Source organism: Rhinoraja longicauda, chromosome 6 (assembly GCF_053455715.1).
Source record: "Rhinoraja longicauda isolate Sanriku21f chromosome 6, sRhiLon1.1, whole genome shotgun sequence".
Lineage (NCBI taxonomy): Eukaryota > Metazoa > Chordata > Chondrichthyes > Rajiformes > Arhynchobatidae > Rhinoraja > Rhinoraja longicauda.
The window spans coordinates 2,706,242-2,730,012 of NC_135958.1; the positions used below are offsets into that span (position 1 = coordinate 2,706,242).

At 43.5% G+C, this 23,771-nt stretch overlaps 2 protein-coding genes across 2 annotated transcripts in view; one reads left to right on the top strand and one right to left on the bottom strand.

Annotated features, from left to right (window-relative positions):
* Nucleotides 1-1,219: 1,219 nt before the first annotated feature.
* tmem170a (transmembrane protein 170A) lies at nt 1,220-14,262 on the bottom strand. The gene is made up of 3 exons (XM_078400357.1): nt 13,977-14,262; nt 6,649-6,816; nt 1,220-4,421 (listed from the first exon to the last, which is right to left on the bottom strand). The coding sequence occupies exons 1-3, from the start codon at nt 14,092-14,094 to the stop codon at nt 4,291-4,293; spliced, it is 417 nt and encodes a 138-aa protein (XP_078256483.1). The 5' UTR covers nt 14,095-14,262; the 3' UTR covers nt 1,220-4,290.
* Nucleotides 14,263-14,919: 657 nt separating this feature from the next.
* The window catches only part of cfdp1 (craniofacial development protein 1), a 131,786-nt gene continuing 122,934 nt past the window's right edge, over nt 14,920-23,771 (top strand). Inside the window, exons 1-3 of the mRNA XM_078400358.1 lie at nt 14,920-15,044; nt 21,594-21,711; nt 22,610-22,793. Of these exons, the coding sequence (XP_078256484.1) occupies nt 14,984-15,044; nt 21,594-21,711; nt 22,610-22,793 (363 nt within the window). The 5' untranslated portion in view covers nt 14,920-14,983. The remainder of the gene's footprint in view (nt 15,045-21,593; nt 21,712-22,609; nt 22,794-23,771) is intronic.

A 23,771-nucleotide genomic window follows, 5' to 3' on the forward strand; every position in this document is an offset into this window, starting at 1 on the left:
TCACAAAAGTGACCCGCAGGCTAAATCAGAGTAGAATCATTGCAATAGTTGCCAAACCTTCTTGTCTGCACTAACCTGGGGTAGACACAAAGCCTGGAGCTCTATACCCTCGAGCTGGCCGGAGCGATCTAGATGCCTGCCACACCTCAAGCAGTCGAATGCAGTTCTGCAATATCTTTGACAGGAGGTAGAACTGGAGAAAAGACCTTTGTTCTTATCAATGCTGACTGATATGCCAACAGATATGAAAAAGCTGCTGACATTTAAATATTTCACAACTGTTGGTCTTCAAATAGATAATTAATTGAATATTTGTTTTTAGATTTAGAGATACAGCGCGGAAACAGTCCATTCGGCCCGCGGCGCCCAGCGATCCCCGCACACTAACACTATCCTACACCCACTAGGGACAATCTTTACATTTACCCAGTCAATTAACCTACATACCTGCACGTCTTTGGAGTGTGGGAGGAAACCGAAGATCTCGGAGAAAACCCACGCAGGTCACGGGGAGAACGTACAAACTCCATACAGACAGCACCCGTAGTCAGGATCGAACCTGAGTCTCCGGCGCTGCATTCGCTGTAAGGCAGTAACTCTACCACTGCGCCACCGTGCCGCACTAATTATTTCTCCAAAGCAAAATAATCAGATCTACCGTTGGCTCTAACCCCCAGGTCTAGAATTCCATTAGCGTCTTAGATAGGTAGGATGCAGTTGTCCCAGTGCCGCCAATGGATAAAGGCCGATGACATACAGATGCACTGCTATCCGTCAGCTAGCAAGTCTCATATCTGTGGGCTCGATAATGCTTGGGTTGTAGTGAGAACCTTAATTTTAAAAGGCTGAATGCCAGTGTTTATGATTGGAACCACTGCTTCCAGCCACTGAAACACTTTCCCACCTTCTCTCTCTCTCTCGTGACAACATTGATGATAATAAAGTGCGATTTTCTGTTGGTTATTCTTTCCCATCGATGGTTAATTCCCTTGTCCTCCTGTAACACTGCGGAGGTTGCATTATTCAATGTGGTCTGCACATGTCAAGGATGTGTTTTGGCAAACTGCAGCATGAAAGGAGGAACTCTATTTTGGTCAGATAAGGGTGGGAAAGGTTTGGAGGTTGTGAAATATTGATCTCTATCAAGATGTATACAATTAAAAACAAGTCAATTCAATAAAATTTATTTTGTATAAATACTTTCCAGTAAATATCACCAAAATTAGCAATGTAAGTAGAAAAATAAAAATTCTGATTTCCCCATGTTGACAATATAAATTTCCAAACAAATATTTGATCATTACATAGCATTAAAAACCCATAATAAACATTTAAATTCACATTGTTAGACATGTTTACAGAACAATCAAGTAAGCTAACGACCTATTTGACTGTACCATGACAACTCATTTAGAAAGAGACGCCACTGGCTAGAGGCTTCCACTGCATACATTAAATATTACAAAAAGGTATCATTTGTACAATTAACTAAAATTAATTGGGTTTACAATGAATGCAAGTGACAATGATTAGTAAATATTCACTAATGTGGTTTAAACATGACCAACATAAAAATAAAAGGTGCAAACATACTTAAGACTGTATTTACACTTACTACATAAATAACTGCAGGCACAGCATAGCAGACATCTACATTCTATCTGGATAGTATCACCACCATTGACTAGACATTACTTTATAAGCAAATTTGCAATGCAGCACAAAATAATTTGGAAATACTCCTCTGGTTAAAAGGATAGTAGAATAAGCAAATACAGAATTAATGAATAAAACACAAGGAAAATATCAGATTATATTGCAAAAAGGCAAATATTTTTGAGAAATGAATGTTCTCAATATTTCGCTATTCATTACCTGCAAGGCCAATACTTTATGTTGACCAAGTGGAATCCTATTTTTTATCACTTGGGTTTTTCACTGGTATTTGAAGTTGGAACCTATCATTCCATTTAATTGTCAATGAATAACACCAACTCACATCCTACTATCAGATAACAGGTGATTTCCTTTTACAATATGACATTTCTCATCAATTCCTTCACCCATAACCAGGTTCTGCCCACAATTTTCCTAGATAATTATTCAGCAGATAACTATTTAGTGTGACACCCGATAAAACAACTTCTTACCATTTGTACTCAGTTGCAATGAACACAATCCCAACTACAGCACGGGTTAGACAAAAGAAAAAAAAAGAAGCATTGGAGGAGTGCAGATAGAAAGCCCAAACTAAACTCAACAGAAAACAAAACGAATAAAAGATAAGTAACAAACTAGCACAGAGCAAGTTAACAACCACAGCAGGAGGAATAAAACTCCAAGTCCGGGTGAAAACCAGGCATTGTGCATTCTGTTCCCTCTCCTCTCTTCCTTCAAACTCCCCACTTTCACTCCATTGTACAAATCACAACATTGTCTGGCTTTGTCAACTATGATAGCATTCATTGAAAAATGTTTCCCCACGAAGGACAACATAAGTGGGAACAGGTATGATGATAATGTTGACATGATCCCTGGTCTTCCCATTTACTGTTCCAGAACATTAATGTTTGACTCTTTTGTAAAGAGCAGTCGGTATAAATTAGTGTGGCCCATAGTTTCTGTTTTTTTTCTATAACAGTTACATATATTATTTCACAGCAATTGCATTACCACGTGTAATGTAAAAATAGAAACTATATTCAAATCTATTTTAAATGGTTGGCAAATCCTGGAAATATGCAAACCTGTTCATCTGGAGACTTTAACATGTTGTGCAGACAGCTTCCACACATGCCCAGCACTTTTTGTCAACACAATCTAGAAGATTCTTTTTCTTACAGTTAGTTTATGGTGTGCTCATTAACAATTGTTTATACACACAACTAAACAAGTATTTCTAAAAATGTACAAATATTAAAATGGCTGATTTTAAATACAAGGAAATATTAAAATGATTGGCACACTTGAATTGTACATACACGTGCACAGTTACTGCTGCAATTAACACAGGTCAATGTCAAAAGCTGCAACTGAAACAACATTCCAAGTTTCCAGGATGAAAATCAAAATCAGCAACAAACTTCACCCACTGGCTGAGTGAAAACTGCAGATCATTTCCACAGTCATGCTCTACTTTCTACTTGTGCAATCAAGAGCTGGTAACTGATTAGTCAGAAATGTGGAGGACATTCTCAGTCATTGGCTTAGCAAAAGTACCTGCAACGCTAATTCTACATTAAGAAAATGAAACTTGCTTATTTATGATGTTTCCAGAAGCGAAGTGCATGACATTGGCAATTTAGGCCGCTTGGGCCCTAGTTGTGGCTGTTAAAAAAATATTATACACACCCTAGTCTCACCATCGATATGTGTGTAAATTAAGTTTTAGCTACTTTACTATACAGTGTAAACGAGGATAAATGGATGAGATATTTATAATCACTGTTTGATTGAGTTGAGTGCACAATGAGGAACAGTTAAGATCACAATTCCTTTGCAGGGGATAAACAATGGAATTTCATAATCTCAAACTCAACTGTTTATTTTAAGTTAAAAAGTTGTGAAATTATACTATTTTTAAAGGAGAAACTCCAAAAATAAGATTCCACCTATTGTTAGAACTGTTCACCTTGTCTAAGCTGTGAAGCTGTAACAACTCAGTTCTTTGGGTATTTATTCTACTGTGACCAACCCTTTGGTGATCTTCAGTTACAAGTGTTTTGGTTGTCTTTTCATAATTATTCCTATTCTTGAAATATTGAGATGTAGTGAGCAGAATCAAAGTACAAGTTCTGTCCATCTCAGAATGAACTTGGTGGTCTGACTTTCTAATCCTACAATAAACATTTTATAATTCTTACAAAATATCTGTACAAGTCTTAATCTTAAGTTTAAATTGTGGAAAAAAAGTCTATTTGTGTGCCTGATAAATGCAAATTACCTCTTTTGGCGTTGACTTTTGAAAAAAGAACAAATCTCAGATCTTGAGACTCTCAAAAGACTGGGGTGCGCAGTGGTATCTTGTCACATTGTACCTCAAATATACATGGTACATTGATGGGTGGTGCTGTGTTAAAATATTGCATCTTGTTCTTCTCGCTTGGCCATCCTTAGGAATCTACCTTTATGGTGTTGCCAATTCCTTTTAGTTGAGCAGCGATGATTGGCGTAGAGCTTTGTTTGGATCCCACAGGTACAGTGCAATTTCTATGCAGCGTCAAGCTGGAAAATGGTGCGATATTGTTGAACTTGTAATCCTGCCCACTTGGATGGACAGATCACCTCCTGCTATAAAGTCGCTAAAATCCGTAGAAAGGCAATTGCCACAACGAAAAATACCTGTCCGACTCCAAGAACCAGAGCTTCGTGAGGCACCATTTGCTTTGTAGCAGCTCTGTAGACACCAGCAATAGCTGCACCTGCAAGATAATGTTTAATGGCTTGTCATTTGGGCATGATCCTAACACTATTCATACACATCCAACAAGGTGCAAAACAATCAAGTGGCATTGATAATGCAACAGAAAGGACAATCAAACTGCATTGACAACAAAGCCATTGAATCAAATATAAATACAGGCTGTTATGTACATATAAAGCTGTATTTATATATAAATAAAGCTTGTCTTATGCAATTAATTTTTTGGCTTTATTATCAATGCACTTTGTTAACGTTTTAAACGGTACTAGCAGATAAAAATTGTAGCTGAACAATAGACAATAGGTGCAGGAGTAGGCCATTCAGCCCTTCGAGCCAGCACTGCCATTCAATGCGATCATGGCTGATCACTCTCAATCAGTACCCCGTTCCTGCCTTCTCCCCATACCCCCTCACTCCGCTATCCTTAAGAGCTCTATCCAGCTCTCTCTTGAAAGCATCCAACGAACTGGCCTCCACTGCCTTCTGAGGCAGAGAATTCCACACCTTCACCACTCTCTGACTGAAAAAGTTCTTCCTCATCTCCGTTCTAAATGGACATTTTTGTTCAAATGACAGAAACATGTTGCCTATCGTTCTGAAAGTCATGGATACCTCTGATGAAATAATTAATGAAACGTCCAGAGCCAGTTAAAAAGGCAACACTTACCTAACAGATCAGCTCATAATGTAAAATTGGGACCCTGCACCACTTAATATAAATAACTTTGGAAATGGATCAGGTTTCACATTAATATCATGTTACTATTGTATACATATACATTGATTGAAAGATACAGCATGGAAACAGACCCTTTGGCCCCCACAGACTATCAATCATGCGTTCATACTAGTTCTCTGTTCCCCAACTTTCAAATCTACAGCCTCCACACTAGGAGCAATCTTACAGAGGCCAATTAACCTATAAACCCGCACGTCTTTGGGATGTGGTAGGAATCTGAAGCGCCCAGATTACACCCAAGGACTCCGGGTCACATCTGAGGTCAGGATTGAACCTAGGTCTCTGGTGCTGTGAGGCAGCAGTTCTACCACCTGCACCACCCTGATGAGTGTTAAAATATTGCATCTTGTTCTTTAAGAAGAAATGGAATCTAGAAAGTAAAAAAGACCATCCTTATCCAGGAAAAAAAAACAAAGATTGAAATTGACCCTGTCGCTTCTTTCAGCAAGGTTAAATTGACATTGAGCGACAAAACAAGCTGGTACAGTGGAGCAACCTTACTACTGAACGTGTACCAAAACAAGAACACACAGTCTATGCAAGTGAGCTCATGCACAGGCTCTGCAACCACACACAAGAGGTGCTGCTGTCTGGATCACTTTCCAGGCACACCGCCGTGTCTCCTGCACTACCAGGCTGCCCATACCTCTCTTACTGTAAATAGTTGGATTCCAACCTCAATTAACGGTCAGATACAGGTCCATTCTGGCATTTGGAGGGTCAGCCTTGAATAAATAAAGATGCAAGCTTGATAGCCATAATTTTGCACCTTAACTTTGAGCTGGGTTGCAGCGTGGCACAGGCATCTGCAGGACTGCACCCCACCTTCCTTCTCTGTTGGTCATAGCTGTTAAAAATAACATCAAATCCTCAGGGGTTAACAAGCTGCTGAACCGTTCTGGTAATCTGTGCAATGAGGCCGGGTGGTGCTGTCAGGATCACCAGTGGCAGGAGCCATCTGACAACACAAGCGGAGGCAAGTTCCATGGGGGAAGCTAAGCTCCTTGAAGATCCAGCACTGGAGCAAAGGGCCCAGCTGGGGACTGCAAGAAAGGCAAACAGATGACTAACCCTGTTCACCACCTTCCCAAGACAAAACCCAATGACATAATATGCCTCATTACATACATGATAAAAAGTAATTCATACAAAATTTGATTTATAACTTTATAACATGGAAACATTAAAATATTTGGAATTCAGATACTTTAAGATAAGCAGAACAAATACTTTTTTGGGAGACATAAGGTGCTGGAGTAACTCAGTGGATCAGGCAGCATCTCTGGAGAGGAGGAATGGGTGACGTTTCGGGTCGAGACCCTTCTTAAGCGTCACCCATTCCTTCTCTCCAGAGATGGTGCCTGACCCACTGAGTTACTCCAGCATCTCGTGTCTACCTCCAATTTAAACCAGCATCTGCAGTTTTCTTTCCTATACTTTTTTGGGAGAATGTTTTAATTAATTGAAGCTTTAAAGAAACACCTACTAGTCAACACTGCTGCAGTGATGGGTCCCAAGATCCCTGCTAGGATGCCCAGCGACATGAAACGGCCGTATTTATGGCGCCGCAACATTACAAATGCCAATAATCCAGCAGGAACGTAGATAAAAACTGTAGACAGTAACGCCCAAAGGAACACTGCGTACCACATCTCTGCAATGGACAAAAGCAGAGGGTTAGATCAATGTCAAACCATCTTAATGCTGCAGCTAACCCGGTGAGAGATTGGATCCACCGAGTCCCATTTCATAATGTACTGCTTCCCCTGGGAAGATAATACACAGAATAACATCAATACAACAACCTCATGAAGTCCCAATAAATACTGCTGTTACATTTTGCCCTTGACTGATTCATCTTGAAGACAGTGATTTCTGTTAGACAGAAGCAACACATCCACTATTCCTCTTGAGTAATTTTGATTGTAAGCACACACAGAGCATGAAACACCAGCTCCACTTGTCAAGTTTGCAAGATGCAGCTTCCTTCAACTGGAGCTGCAGGAACATATCCTTTTTTATAAGACAGACAAAAAGCTGGAGTAGGGGCTCAGGCAGCACCTCTGGAGAAAAGGAATAGGTGATGTTTCTTCAGACTGAGAGTCATGGGAGAGGGAAACTAGAGATATAGTTGGTGATATAGAGTGACATAGAACAAATGAATGAAAGATATGCACAAAAGTAATAATGATCAAGGAAACAGTCCATTGTGAGCTGTGGGCTCAGTGCTAATGAGTTATACAATAAAACTCACCAGGACAACAGTGTACAATGACTAGGGTGGGGAAGGGACGGAGAGAGAGGGGATGGAAGGGTTACTTGAAGTTAGAGGAATCAATATTCATACTGCTGCGTTATAATTTTATTTGAGCATTACATCACAACTCCATTACACATCATGCCGGACAATACCACCCATGATCCAAAACTGGGCAATATTACAGAAATGAAAGCAGAATGTCTTGGTTAAAATGATTGGAAGATCTCAGGATCAAATACCACAAAAACAAAATACTGTTTGAAATTTTCAGATCCATGCAGATTTCATGTTTTAGGTTAATGGCCTTTCATCAAAATTAATCTGGCCCAGCTTCAGAAAATCGCCAGGGAAAGAAATTGAAATTGGTCAGGAAACTGAATTTGCCACATGCTCTCAAGACAATGCTTCCAATCTTTCAAATATATAACCGGGTGACATATTTGCTCAAGCAATAGAGGATGTGAGACAACTAGTGACTTTTCTGAACAGTCAGCAAAGATAAAAGCGCAGATTAGAATTAAAAACAATCAAAGGATTTTGTGGGATTGAATAGCATTGTAGAAGCAAGATCTTTATACTTAAATGGACCCATGTGTCATGAAAAATACAGCACTTACTTTTGGAGCAAATTTAAATTTGCTTTAACAGCTTAAATGCAATTGATCACTTGAAACCTAGCGGACATTGAGTGGCCATATAGCAAGGCAAATGGTGGAGCAGTGCAAATTGCCAATGAATTTGTAACATATCTCACTGTCTCTCCTTTGCCACAGGCTGCTGTGAATATATTTATTAATTATGATGCATTAGTTAAATGCACCATTTGCAATGGCAAGTTAAATCAATTACTCCATTCAAGAACACAAGCCTCCATTTTGCGATATGTGGACTTTAGTTGCTACCAATAAGCAGAACACCCTTCCCAATTAAAAAAAATCCCCTATCGCCCAATACTCTTCAACCAAATCAATTTCCACCAACTACCCAGCTATTTTTCAAAATACATCCTGACAGAATGCTCACAACTGTTTCTGCACACAAGCCTGTCTAACTGCCCACTCATTCCCCCAAGCACAGACACCAGGTCCCACTCAACAGTACAGTAACTGCCCTTGCAAACCAAGACACCGCCAACATCCAATGTTCCTTACCTTGACGATGGGACGTAAAAGTCACAAAATTGTGACAAGCTATTTATTAGTGACAATGTTCCTGCTCCAGTATTTCTCGCATCGGGTCTTTGAACTTCACTGTGCATAAATTTGTTTGGTAAAAGTACAAAGGAAAATGTACTTTTACCTTGAAAAAGTACAATATATACATAATATAGCCTACTACAACCCAACCTCCTACTACTGAACTACTACTGAACATCACCATCCCACATATTCCGACCAAACAACCGACCCACTATTTCCAATATGGCCAGCTGTACATCCTACCCTGGGCACTCACATTTCGGAGGACCTAACATTGTCCAATAACACTGCTGTGCTGGTCAAGAAGGCACAACAAAGACTGTTCTACTGAAAAAGTCTGATTTACCCCAACAGCTGCTGACGACCTTCTACCGCTGCACCATAGAGAGCATCCTAACGCATGGCATCCCTGTGTGGTACCTCAGCTGCACGGAGGCAGAAAGGAAAGCTCTACAGCGGGTAGTCCATAGAGCTCAGAGGGCCATCGGAACACAGCTACCAGACTTGGAGGGCATCTACAACACACGATGCCTCAGAAAAGCCACCAGCATCCACAAAGACTCTTCACACCCCTGCAACAGTCTGTCCAAACTCCTTCCATCGGGCAGACGATACAAGGCCTTCTACGCCCGCACCTCCAGACTCAGGAACAGCTTCATCCCCAGGGCCATAGCTGCTATGAACCGGTCCTGCTGAGCCAGATGGCCACAACGCATAGATCAACTTGCACTTTACCCTGTCTAAAAACTGTTACAATTGTTTCGTTGGGTTGCTGTTAATTACTTAAATTATTGCATCGTATGATGTGAAAACAATTGGAAGCGATTAAACTTTAGTATTTGTGAAAGTAGCAACACAATGGGTTGATTCTCTAAATCCATGAAATTCTCAACAATCTATTGCAAGTGACAGGAATTAAAGCAGCCCTGGCAAGATCAACCCAACACAATGGAAGTCCTTCAATTTGATAAGAAGATCCGACGCAAGAAGTACTGGAACAGGATCACTGATAAATAGCTTGTCGCCTAACACAGGATAATATTCCCAGTTTAGATTCTCTACAATGGATGAAACAAAACCAAAACTGCTAGAAATTAGAAAATGCTGAAAACACACAGGTCAGGCAGCATACGTGAAAGGAAAAGGATATAGACCTGTGACATTAACTCTATTTCTCTTTCCACAGATGCTTCCTGATAAATTATGAATGTTTCCACAGCTTTCTGTTTCTGGTTTGGTACCACGGAGGTCAATGATTGCCCACAATCTGTGACAGACTAACCAATAGACAATAGGTGCAGCTCTATCCAGCTGTCTCTTGAATGCATTCAGAGAATTGGCCTCCACTGCCTTCTGAGGCAGTGAATTCCACAGATTCACAACTCTCTGACTGAAAAAGTTTTTCCTCATCTCCATTCTAAATGGCCTACCCCTTATTCTTAAACAGTGGCCCCTGGTTCTGGACTCCCCCAACATTGGGAACACGTTTCCTGCCTCGAACGTGTCCAACCCCTTAATAATCTTACACGTTTCGATAAGATCCCCTCTCATCCTAAATTCCAGTGTATAAAAGCCTAGACGCTCGTCTTTCAACATATGACAGTCCCGCCATTCCGGGAATTAACCTAGTAAACCTACACTGCACGCCCTCAATAGCAAGAATATCCTTCCTCAAATTTGGAGACCAAAACTGCACACAGTACTCCAGGTGTGGTCTCACTAGGGCCCTGTACAACTGCAGAAGGACCTCTTTGCTCCTATACTCAACTCCTCTTGTTATGAAGGCCAACATTCCATTGGCATTCTTCACTGCCTGCTGTACCTGCATGCGTACTTTCAGTGACTGATGCACTAGGACACCCAGATCTCTTTTCCTAACTTGACACCGTTCAGATAATAATCTGCCTTCCTATTCTTACCACCAAAGTGGATAACCTCACACTTATCCACATTAAACTGCATCTGCCATGCATCCGCCCACTCACACAACCTGTCCAAGTCACCCTGCAACCTCATAGCATCTTCCTCACAGTTCACACTGCCACCCAGCTTTGTATCATCTGCAAATTTGCTAATGGTACTTTTAATCCCTTCATCCAAGTCATTGATGTATATTGTAAATAGCTGCGGTCCCAGCACCGAGCCTTACGGTACCCCACTAGTCACTGCCTGCCATTCTCAAAGGAACTCATTTATCCCCACTCTTTGCTTTCTGTCTGTCAACCAATTTTCTATCCATGTCAGTACCCTACCTCCAATACCATGTGCTCTTTTTTGCCCACTAATCTCCTATGTGGGACCTTGTCAAAGGCTTTCTGAAAGTCGAGGTACACCACATCCACCAGCTCTCCCCTGTCAATTTTCCTAGTTACATCCTCAAAAAATTCCAGAAGATTAGTCAAGTATGATTTCTCCTTCGTAAATCCATGCTGACTCGGAACGATTCTGTTACTGCTATCCAAATGTTCCGCCATTTCGTCTTTTATAATTGACTCCAGCATCTTCCCCACCACTTATGTCAGACTAACTGGTCTATAATTTCCCGTTTTCTCTCTCCCTCCTTTCTTAAAAAGTGGGATATCATTAGCTACCCTCCAATCCACAGGAACTGACCCTGAATCTATAGAACTTTGGAAAATGATCACCAATGCGTCCACAATTTCTAGAGCCACCTCCTTAAGTACCATGGAATGCAGACCATCAGGCCCTGGGGATTTATCAGCCTTCAGTCCCATCAGTCTACCCAAAACTTTTTCCTGCCTAATGTGGATTTCCTCCAGTTCCTCCGTCACCCTAGGATCTCTGGCCACTAGAACATCTGGGAGATTGTTTGTATCTTCCTTAGTGAAGACAGATCCAATCAGCTACCTTCATCACCAATGGTTCAATCAAACTTATGCCAGTGCTACCATAAACACCAGGCAGTGGGTCGCACTGCACACCTATGCTCAAAAAGCAATTTGTCATAGTTTTCTGAAATTTTTTGTTAAACCACTTTAATGTTCTTTCTAACTGCCAGAGTAGATTGAAGGAAAAATATAACTTGAGTTGATCTGAAAATCAGGAAACAAATTCAAATTAATGAAAAGCAAGCCCGAAACAGATTATTTATTTAGACCATTCAACCATGGGAGAAATCTACACGTCGGGAACAAGGTAGAATACGATTGCATAGCACACCGAGAACAAAAAGGATGAGACAAACACCCTTTTCCTCACTCTTTACTTTTCTTGGGGTCTTAGTCATATAATCCTACATTAATATTCATTTAGTGGAGACCTCGTCTCACTCAAAACGCCACTGTACATTTCCCTCCACGAATGCTGTCTGACCTGCTGATTTCCTTCAGCGGTGTCTTTTTGTTGCAGAATATTCAATGTTTTTAAATGTTGTTAAGTGAGTTCAGATGCTGAACTAAACTGACCACAAGTATTTTACACTAGTTGCCAGCGAGACTGAACCATCTACAAACAACTAGAGAGCAATCCTGAGCTACTATCTACCTCTTTGGAGACCCTCGGACTATCTTTGATCGGACTTTATCTTGCACTAAACGTTATTCACATTATTCCCTTTACCATGCTTGTGTACACATGTGGATGGCTGGATTAGTTTAGTTTAGTTTAGAGAGGGCCCTTCGGCCCACCGAGTCCGCGCTGGCCAATGATCCAAGCAAAATGACGCTATCCTACACACTAGGGACAATTTACATTTATACTAAGCGAATTAACCTACAAACCTGTATATCTTTGGAGTGTGGGAGGAAACCGAAGATATTGGAGAAAAACCACGCGGTTATGGGGAGAACTCCGTACAGACAGCACTCGTAGCCAGGATCGAACCTGGGTGTCCGACACTGCAAGCTCTGGAAGGCAGCAACTCTACCACTGCGCCACCATGCCACCCCATAATGTACGTGTAATCATGTATAGACTCTCTGCTGACTGGTTATCAAGCAACAAAATCTTTTCACTGAAGATAAACACAAAATGCTGTAGTAACTCAGGACAGGCAGCATCTCTGCAGTTCCTTCCTACGCAAAATCTTTTCACTGTACCTCTACACGTGACAATAAACTAAACTCAAATGCATTGAAAATAAACAGAGACAGGGAGGGGAACAAAGCACAGAATAGAGTTGCAACTGTAGAAAGTCTGACTGATGCAACGATTGTGTAGGAAGCAGCTGCAGATTCTGGTTATACACCAAAGATAGATACAAAATCAAGAGATGCTGCCTGTCCGCTGAGTTACTCCAGCATGTCGTGTTTATTTTCTCATGCAACGTTTCATGGCTGGGAAGTGGAGAGATTAACAATGATCTATTCTACATTTTCCCTTTGATGTCTCGTTTTCGCACTATACACTTCCTTATCTATGTGTCTCCCTCTCCCCTGACTCTCAATCTGAAGAAGGATCTCCCATTCCTTCTCTCCAGAGACGCTGCCTGTCCCGCTGAGAGTTACTCTAACATTTTGTGCCTATCTTCCGCGTGAACCAGCATCTGACTGCGGTTCCATCCTACACAATCCAAAGGCACACAGGTGTGTAGGTTGATTGGCTTGAAACACCTCCGCTGTCACGCTGTGAAAACAGAGAGGATGAGACGGAGTTTCTTCCCGCAGACCATCAGGACTGTTAACTCTCATATCACCAGGGACTCATTTAATTTACTGTATTAATTATTTTTTTGTGTTAATTTAAAAAAAAATCTATTCTGTTTTGTAGTTTTAGCACAATCCGCAGGCGTTGCCACTTTCATTTCACTGCACATCTTGTATATGTATGCGACAAATAAACTTGACTTGACTTTGGTGTATGTGTAGATTGTTCCGTGTGTGTGTGTGTGTGTGTATTTATTTCACAAAATGCTGGAGTAACTCAGCAGGACAGGCAGCATCTCAGGAGAGAAGGAATGGGTGACGTTTCGGGTCGAGACCCTTCTTCAGACTCAGTCTGACCAGCTGAGTTACTCCAGCATTTTGTGAATTAAATACCTTCGATTTGTACCAGCATCTGCAGTTATTTTCTTACACTGTCTATGTAATGTATGTATGATAAGTGTGAGTGTGCGGGGATCGCTGGTCCGTGGGCCTCGGGCCGAATGTTTCGGCGCTGTATCTCTAAACTAAAAGCTAAAACATCCAGCCCAGCCCAGCCCGGCCCGGCCTCCCTCCCTCCCCCCCCCGGACCCACACGGTCCCACACGGTCCCTAGTGGGTACAGGATACTTCCAGAATACTCCCTGGTGGACTCTCGACTTCGGAAGTGATGATAGATACAAAAGATTATAGCCCAACACACAGCGGCGGTCGGTGCAGCATCAACAAGACAAGACAAGCTCCCTTCACTCACCGGTGAACTGGCACAAGCGTAGAGTGACATTGCCGGGGCAGGTGGTGTTCCCGACCCGGGGGATCAGGCCCAGGCTCAGGATATGATGCACCGTCAGGCCAGCAGCGGCGCCGGGCATGGCTCCTCAGCCATCAAACCCATCCATCCACCCGAGAGACTTCTTCAGAAGGGAGATCGAGGGCTCGTCGCTTCTTCCACACGGCCGCCATCGGCCGTCAACACCCGGGTAAGGTGGTGGTGGTGGTGGTGGTGTGCTGTGAGGTGAGGTGACGCCCCCTGACGGAGATGGCGGCGGCGGCGACGACGGCGACGGATAGCACCCTCCCTCCCTCCCAAAGCGGCCAATGGCAGAGAGTCGACCGACACCCGGACCAGCCAATCAGCGCCAAGCGGGGGCGGGGATTGCGCGCGTCATGCGACAGACAGGCGACTGGACCAATCACGTCGCGGAGCAACGTGCCGTCACAATCAAATAGGGCGGGTCATTCAATCGGCCACCGAAGCGCTCGTATTCCAGACCCGCACATTCGGCACACATTTAGTTTTCCCACTTCAGGCGCAGCCAAATATCTAACCGCGTAAAATAAAGTATGGATTATTAGTTTTGAAATTAAAGAAAAATGATATATTTTTCGGCGTGAGATCGCCCCGTTAGCTGCGAAAGTGCGTGTGGGAAATGTTGAAGTGGAGTGTGGGTTTGGGTTGAACGTTGTTTGGCGGAGTGAGGGTCACCGTGCGGTTGCTGGGACCGACCCTCAGACGTCGGGCAGGCGGCTCCGATGACGACAGACGTCGGGCGGTTTTCGGTGACGTCAGGCGTCGGGCGGCTCCGGGGACGTCTGGCGTCGGGCGGCTTCGGTGACGGCGGGCATCTGGCGCTCCGGTGACGTCAGGCGTCGAGCGGCTCCAACGACGACGGCGGACGTCTGACGGCTCGGGTGACGTCAGACGTCGGGCGCTGCCGTGTCTCCAGGACGCCGGGCCTCGGCTTCTCCGGGATAGACATCATGTCGGATTCCGATTCGGAGAATTACTCGTCGGAGGAGGACGCGGATTACGAGCCTTCGGGTAAACTTCGCCTTCGGTCAGCGTGAGGAATCCACGTTAGGTTTAGGATCATTATTATTGTTGTCACTGTCACGTGTGCCGAGGTACAGGGTACCTGTCTTTGTTCTGCCTTTATTCACAAACTGCTGGAGTAACTCAGCGGGTCAGGCAGCGTCTCAGGAGAGAAGGAATGGGCGACGTTTCGGGTCGAGACCTTTCCTCAGTCTGACTAGGATCAGTCTGCAGAAGGGTCTCGACCCGAAACGTCGCCCATTCCTTCTCTCCTGAGATGCTGCCTGACCTGCTGAGTTACTCCAGCATTTTGTGAATAAATACCTTATTTGTACCAGCATCTGCAGTTATTTTCTCATACAGCTTTGTTCTGCCTCCTGTCCAAACAGATCAGATAACACTGCACATGAATACAATCAATCATGTTAAACTCAAACACACAATGATGGCACAGACAGTGCTAGAGTTGCTGCCTTACAGCGCCAGGCAGGGAACTAGGTTCAATAGATTCAATAGGTTCAATAGGTGCAGGAGGAGGCCATTCGGCCCTTCGAGCCAGCACCACCATTCAATGTGATCATGGCTGATCATTCACAATCTGATTATCCCTGCGTTCTCCCCATACCCCCTGACTCCGCTATCCTTAAGAGCTCTATCTAGCTCTCTCTTGAATGCATTCAGACAATTGGCCTCCACTGCCTTCTGAGGCAGAGAATTCCACAGATTCACAACTCTCTGACTGAAAAAGTTTTTCCTCATCTCCGTTCTAAATGGCCTACCCCTTATTCTTAAACCGTGGCCCCTGGTTCTGGACTCCCCCAACATTGGGAACATGTTTCCTGCCTCTAACGTGTCCAACCCCTTAATTATCTTATATTTTTTTGATAAGATCCCCTCTCATCCTTCTAAATTCCAGTGTATGCAAGGTTCGATCCTGACTACGGTTGCTGTCTGTGCAGAGTTTGCACATTCTCCCTGTGACCGTGTGGGGTTTTTTTCCGGTATCGTCGGTTTCCACCCACACTCCATGTATCTGTGCACTGTGGATGACTCGATTGTAATCATGTATAGTTTTTCTGCTGACTGGATAGCATGAAACAAAAGCTTTTCGCCGTGCCTCGGTACATGTGATAGTACACTAAACAATAGATGGAGGAAAGGGGAAGATACATAATGTACAATATAATTCTCAGCATTGTAGCGCATCAGTTTCATGGACAATGTCCAATGTCTGAAATGAGGTAGAGGAGTATCGGACAGTATGTGTAGGAAGGAACTGTAGATGCTCAACACTGATAAGATGTCGTGGTGGACTTTAGGAGGAGAGGAACATCCCTGTCCCCTGTCTCCCTCAATGGTGTGGATGTGTAGCTTACCAAGGAGTACAAATACCTTGGAGTGTACAAGAAGGGACAGGGCCGGCTGTACCTTTCGAAAAGTAAGATGCTGTGGATGGTAGTCAGTGCCAGCTTCTTCGCTGCCGTGTGCTGGGGCAGCAGGGCGAAGGCCGAGGACACTAACAGGATTAACAAACTCATCAGGAAGGCTAGCTCTGTCCTGGGGGTGGAATTGGATTCATGTGAGGTGGTCGCGGAGGCGAGGATGCCCCTCACAACTGCATCTTGGACAATACAGCTCACCCCCTCCATGAGTCAACCTGAGGACAACCTTCAGCAACAGACTGGCTCCACCAAGACGGTTCTTCCTGTGGCTATCAAACTGTACAATTATTCCCCTTCTGTCATGGGGTAGACTGACTCACCCCCCCCCTTCCAAAATCTTTGCACATCCCCAATCCTTTCCACTCGTCACTTTAATTTCATGTTTCATGTATTGTGTGTTTTATGACTGTTGGCAGATCAATTTCCCTCATGGGATAAATAAAGTTCTATCGTGTCGAATACTGGTTTACACAGATGATGGACACAAAATGCTGGTGTAAGTCAGCGAGACAGGCAGCATCTCTGGAGAGAAAGAATGGGTGACGTTTCGGGTCACGACTGAAGAAAGGTCTCAACCTAAAATGTCACCCAGTCCTTCTCTCCAGAGATGCTGCTCGTCCCGCTGAGTTACTCCAGCATTTTGTGTCTAGAATCAGACAGTGCCCTGACTTACGGAAGGACCATTGAGAAGCCAGATAAGAGAAGGGAAGAAGGGACCTTATTAACTTTATTTATATGCTGTAACTGTAATTCTTTTTTGTGCACAATTCGCAGGCATTGCCACTTTCATTTCACTGCACATCGTGTATATGTATGTGACAAATAAACTTGACTTGACTTGACTTGACCCACTGTGCACACTCTGGCCGCTCGGCAGGTGGAACACGTCTGAGGATATTGTGCGTAGTAACACATGCAGCGATGTCTGACTGAACTTCTTCACCCTAATGTAATACACTGGTTTTAATGAAACGCCGTGGCATGCTCGAGGTTTTTCTAAAAATTAAGGCTTTGAAATCGTCCCAGAAACAAATAAAAGCATTCCTTGTAAATGTTTTTATGCATTTGCCTAAAATATCTATTGTAACATGTTGCAAAGTTGCACAGGTGTAGTGGAGTGGTAGAGATTTCAATTTAAGTCATCTGCTCATGATTGAGACCCTGGAACAATCTTTTTATTTATTTGGATTCAATTTAGGTTTATTATTTTCATGACCACTGAGATACAATGAAAAGCTTTTGCTTGCGTGCTATCCGATCAGATAATACTGCACATAAATGCGATCAAGACAAACTCAAGTGCAATATGTAGAGTGCAGATTGTAGTTAGCATAATAGCACAACAGTCCCAGAGACAAAGTCCAATGACCACAATGGGGTAGAAGTGAATTGGACAGTATCCTAGATTAAGGAAGGACTGTTCAGACCGCTTGGCAGAGATGGGGTCGTGGTGGAACATACCTGAGGGTATTGTATGCAGTGACACTAGCAGCAAAATCAGACTGAACCTCCTCATCCAAATGAAACACAATGGTCTGGTCTTTGCTTGTTTTTAATTAAGGCTTTGACATTCTTCCAGGAACAAATAAAATAGCTCCTCGTAAATGTTTTCATGCGTCTGAATAAGTGATCACCTTAGAATGTGTGCAGAGAAATAGTGAAGGAGTGGAAATTGCAACTTAAGGTACCTGCCAGCCTTCGGTTTGAACCCCTGGTACAACTTAGGAGACATTTGGATCATGTGTAATGCTCAGACAATGGATCCCAATCCAAAGTATTTCAGCACCAAGAAATGTTTGCTTTAAGTGACTGATGAAGAGTGTAAAGCAGCATTCAGTGTTGTAAATAACTGGCCACACACTCATTTCACCCCTGCCATCGGGTGGAAGGTACAGGAGCCAGAAAACTAAGGCCCAGGTTCAGGAACAGCTTCTTCAGGCTATTAACCATCAGGCTATTAAACACTACAACCTCAAATAAGCTCTGAACTTCAATAGACTACTATAATTATTATTATTATTGCACTACTATTGTTTATTTTTTGAGTATGTGTGCGTATGTGTATATATATGTGCTTGTATGTATATATCTATATGCTAAAACTCTCGTTTGTTTGTTTGTTCCTGAACTACAGCCAAAACGGTACACGATAGCGCAACAATTTTAGGCCCACCTTACTCACCGTCGTCCCTTTGGTGCTAATGGAGGAAGTTTCATTGAAATCGGTGTTATATTTTAAAAGTTATTCACATTTTAAAGTTTAAATCTATCTCCTTGGGAAGGAGGGGGAGGGAGGGAGGGGGAGGGTGGGAGGAGGGAGGATGGGAGGAGGGAGGATAAGAGGGTTGGAGGGGGAGGAGAGGGTGCTGTGTATGTATTTATATAATATGTGTGTGTGTGTGTACTTGTGGGTATGTGTATATATATACACACTGAACTTGTTTTTCTCTCTCGTTTATCATATTGTTTACAGTGTACTATGTTTACATATTCTGTTGTGCTGCTGCAAGTAAGAATTTCATTGTTCTATCTGGGACACATGACAATAAAACACTCTTGAAGAAGGATCTCTACCCGAAACGTGACCCATTCAGTCTCTCCCGAGATGCTGCCGGACCCGCTGAGTTACTCCAGCTTTTTGTGTCTACCATCGATTGAAACCAGTTTTTTTCTTAAACACTCTTGACTCTTGACATGTGACAAGGCACAGTGAAATTCTTTGCTTGTATACCCAATGTATACGGCACGGTAGCGCAGCGGTAGAGTTGCTGCTTTACAGCGAATGCAGCGCCGGAGACTCAGGTTCGATCCTGACTACGGGTGCTGCACTGTAAGGAGTTTTGTACGTTCTCCCCGTGACCTGCGTGGGTTTTCTCCGAGATCTTCGGTTTCCTCCCACACTCCAAAGACGTACAGGTATGTAGGTTAATTGGCTGGGTAAATGTAAAAATTGTCCCTAGTGGGTGTATGATAATGTTAATGTACGGGGATCGCTGGGCGGCACGGACTTGGAGGGCCGAAAAGGCCTGTTTCCGGCTGTATATATATGATATGATGATATGATATACAAATTTACAAAGCACGCCGGCTCCTCCTCTTGTCGTCTCCCCCATCCATCCTCCACAGCGGTTCCCCCACGCCAGGTCCCCATTGTTCTTCTCCCCCCATCACGGCGGACCCCTCATGCCGGCTCCTCCATTGTTCTTCCCACCCCTCTCGGCAGTCCCCCCACACTCTCACCGACCATTGGTCGACTCGCGAGGCTTCACCACTGCCGAGGCTCCATCGCCGCCTGGTCTCAACGCCGCCACCAAGGCCTCACGTCACTTGTTCGTTTCGGCTGTCGGTTGGTACTATGATCGGGCGCCGTACCTACCTCTCCGCAACGCTACCGGGTCCTCTCCCGAGGTCTCCGTGGCGCCGATCCGGGCTCCAAACCGCGAGGCGAGGCTCTTCCTACCGACCCGCGAGGCCGTGGCCGGGCTCCGAGCTTCTCTGTGGTCATCACCGAGGCATATGTACTCGCATTTGCCCCACATCTCTATAAACCTGTCCTATCCATAGGTAGGTGCAATTATGACATTTAAAGGACATTTGAACAGATACATGGATTGGAAAGGTTTGGAGGGATATGGGCTTGGCTCAGCCCAGTGGAACTAGGTTGGCTGGCAACATGGTCAGCATAGGCGAGTTGGGCCAAAGGGCCCATTCCCATGCTGAATAGCTCAATGGCTCTAAAAGTCATAGAGTCACAGGCCCATTGGTCCACTAAGTTCAAACTGACCATCAACTACACATTTACACTAACCTTACCTGAATTCAATTTTAAAAATTCTCTCTACATTTTTATTGGCACTCTCCATATTGCACTACTCACCTATACACTGGGGGTAATTTATAGTGGCCAATTAACCTACCAACCAGCACGTCTTTGGGATATGGAAGGCAACCACAGGGAGAACATGCAAACTTCACATAGTCAGAACCCAAGGACAGAGTTAGGCATGAGTCAGGCACTGTGGGACAACAACTCTACTTGCAGCACCACTGTTTTTATTTCAGATTTTCAGCATTTTCTGGAACAGGAAGGAGATATTTTCCTTAATTGAAAGGTCATTAGTCACAGGGTGTCGATTTCAGATAATGTATAAAAGAATTAGCGGCAATCGCGGAAATAAATTTTCATTTCAAACACTTGGTGTGCAGAATTTGTAGCAGAGATGGTGATGGAGTGGGAAACCCTTGCTACATTTTGCTGCACCCTTAACTTAACAGATGAATAACGCGGGTGGGAGATTAGTCTGAATAGTTGGTTTTGGTCAGCGTGGACATGTGGAGTTAAGTAGCCTCCTGTGCAACAAATTTCCATAATACAACACGCAAAGTGCTGTAGTAACTCAGTCGGTCAGGCAGCATCTTGGGAGGACATGGATATGTCTATGACCTCCAGAGCCTGCCAAACCTGCCGAATTACTCCAATACTTTGTATTTCTTTTGGTAAGCCAGCATCTGCAGTTCCTTTTGTTTCCAAATTTTCATAATGGTTTGATAACTTTTGAGTTACTAATGAAATCGCAAATGAAGATTACAACGGTACAACGCTTTGTTATTTGTAAACTCTTCAGTCACGACATCCAACCATCTCTTCCCCCACCCTCCATCATGCACTGAAGAAAGACCATCCTTTGGTCCCTGCAAATCACAGGTTTATTCAGTCTTTTTCAGTCAGAGAGTTGTAAATCTGTGGAATTCTCTGCCTCAGAAGGCAGTGGAGGCCAATTCTCTGAATGCATTCAAGAGAGAGCTAGATAGAGCTCTTAAGGATAGCGGAGTCAAGGGGTATGGGGAGAAGGCAGGAACGGGGTACTGATTGAGAATGATCAGCCATGATCACATTGAATGGTGGTGCTGGCTCGAAGGGCCGAATGGCCTGCTCCTGCACCTATTGTCTATTATTTATTTTCGCCAAAAGGAGCTTGTACAAATGTATAAGAGGTGGACTGACCAATCAATCATTGCCACTTTACCCATTTTCAATGTTAAGTTCCTTGATTCGGTATTTATTTTGCTTTATTTGTGTACAGACAGAGGGTAACGTACCTTTTGACTTCCACAGGTGAAGACTACAGTGAAGACGATGTCAGTGAGTTGGTAAAAGAAAATCCTGAGGACGAAGATGACCAACCTCAGAAAAAAAAGTTAGGGAAGAAAGCAGGAAAACGAGTCTCCTCCAGGTGAATACATTGTACATTGTTGAGATGTTACCAAGAGGCAAGCTTCCAGCGAAGATCTCCACACTGAACTGGCACCAAGTGCTGGAAATAACCCCTTCCCATTCTTGCTACCAAATACTTCCTTCCCATTACTGTCAATTGGAGGACTAATATTTGCTGTCCAATTTCTTTCCTAAACCCGTTGACTTATTTTTCAACAATCTGCCTGTTGATTTGAGACCGTTGTCTCAATGCTTTTCCCATTGCTGATTCATCTCTGAGTCTCTCCAGTCTTTTCTTGTGAACTACAATCCGATTTTTTAAAATTAAATGTGCCAATTGCTTTCTAGTTTCTCTGCTGATTCTTGATCCTGATTGCTCAGATGTCGACCATTTTTATACTCTTATGGTATCCTCTCAAAAGTCATAGGAGCAAAATTAAGCCATTCAGCCCATTGAAACTACTCTGCCATTCAATGGTGGCTGATCTATCTTTCCCCCTCAACCCCATTCTCCTGCCTTCTCCCCTTAACCACTCATCAAGTCTCCACTGTGAGCATGTTCTAGCTATCTTTTAGCTCTCACCAATTCACTGCAATCTGAAGCTTCTTGTTTGGCCGTAAATTTAAATTTTTATCTCTGCGCTAACCAGGTGGCAACCAGGTGGCAAGTTCCACCTTTTACTGTTTCTGTATCCTTTCTCTCCCCCTTCTCCAGCGAATAACCCTCTTGTATATTAAGCATTACTGGCCAATCCCTGGTGCACTCAACATGACAACATTGGGCAAGGAAACGTGATGCGAGCTTTATTCATTCATTTTGTTACATTTAGCAGCCTTTGTCAGATAGTTCCTTAGGCTGATCAGATGTGCACAGAAGTCAGCCTTGCATTCTTAGTTTGTATGCTTTTGTTTGACAGAAACCGAGATGCCCAATATTTAGAATGTGAAGATGAAGGCAAAAGGGAGGTTGACCAAGCTGTTGATCCAGAAGAATGTGCAAAGGAGGAAAAGAAGAAGGCCGATGATCTCTGGGCCAGCTTCCTGAGCGATGTTGGGCAAAATCCTAAAGCACAAGCAATTATTCCAACCTCCGACAAAGAGGTAATGGTAAACCCGATCTGGGCCATGAAACTGGGAGAATAGAAATGGTAGATATTACTGAAAAATGTTTCTCCCATCAGAGGACGTTTTGAGCCTTCTATCCTTGCAAGAGTATAATGTTGTCTAGATGGTGCTCATTAATAGTTGCTCATTCTCATCGTCCAAGTAAATTTAATTTTATGTGTGTAGGGAGATGCTGGTTAAAACTGAAGATAGACACAAAAAGCTGGAGTAACTCAACGGGTCAGGTAGCATCTCTGGAGAAAAGGAAGAGGTGACGTTTTGGGTCAAGACCCTTCTTCGGACTGAGATTCTGACTTGACCCGAAACGTTACCTACTCCTTTTCTCCAGAGATGCTGCCTGACCCACTGGGGGTTACTCCAGCTTTTTGTGTTAATATTATATGTAATGGAGTGAAACAGCTGAAGATGCTTCATAGGAGCATTTACAGATAAAATGTAAGGGAGTCAAGGGAATTATGTTAGGAATGGCTTCAAAAGTTGGGGCTTTTAAAGAGAGACATGCACCGTTTTTATGATTTCAGAGCACACAAAGTAGTTTTGAAATGTACTCATTGACACACTATGGAATATGTGGTCATCGTGTGAGGGCCTGTTTCCATGCTATATCTCTAAACTAAACTAAACCACCACTTCTTTCGTGTCCATCACTCAAATGTTACATCACTGTCATCGTCCATCCTGAAAAGGGCGACAATCAGTGGGAGCCATCACTGGTACAGTAGACGATGGTGGTAGCAGAATTAGCGCAGGACACTTCCAGTTTTCAGCCCCATCACGTGGATGCTTCTGCTATGGGGGCCACTAAACCACTGATAACCATTTGCTTTGCAGGAGGATTTATAGACTGGAAACTAACAGTGACTCTCTGAAAAAAGAATCACCTCTCCACATAACTAGGCAAACCATCTGCAGAATTGAAATTCTCTGGCCATGCTTCTGCATCTGGGCAATACA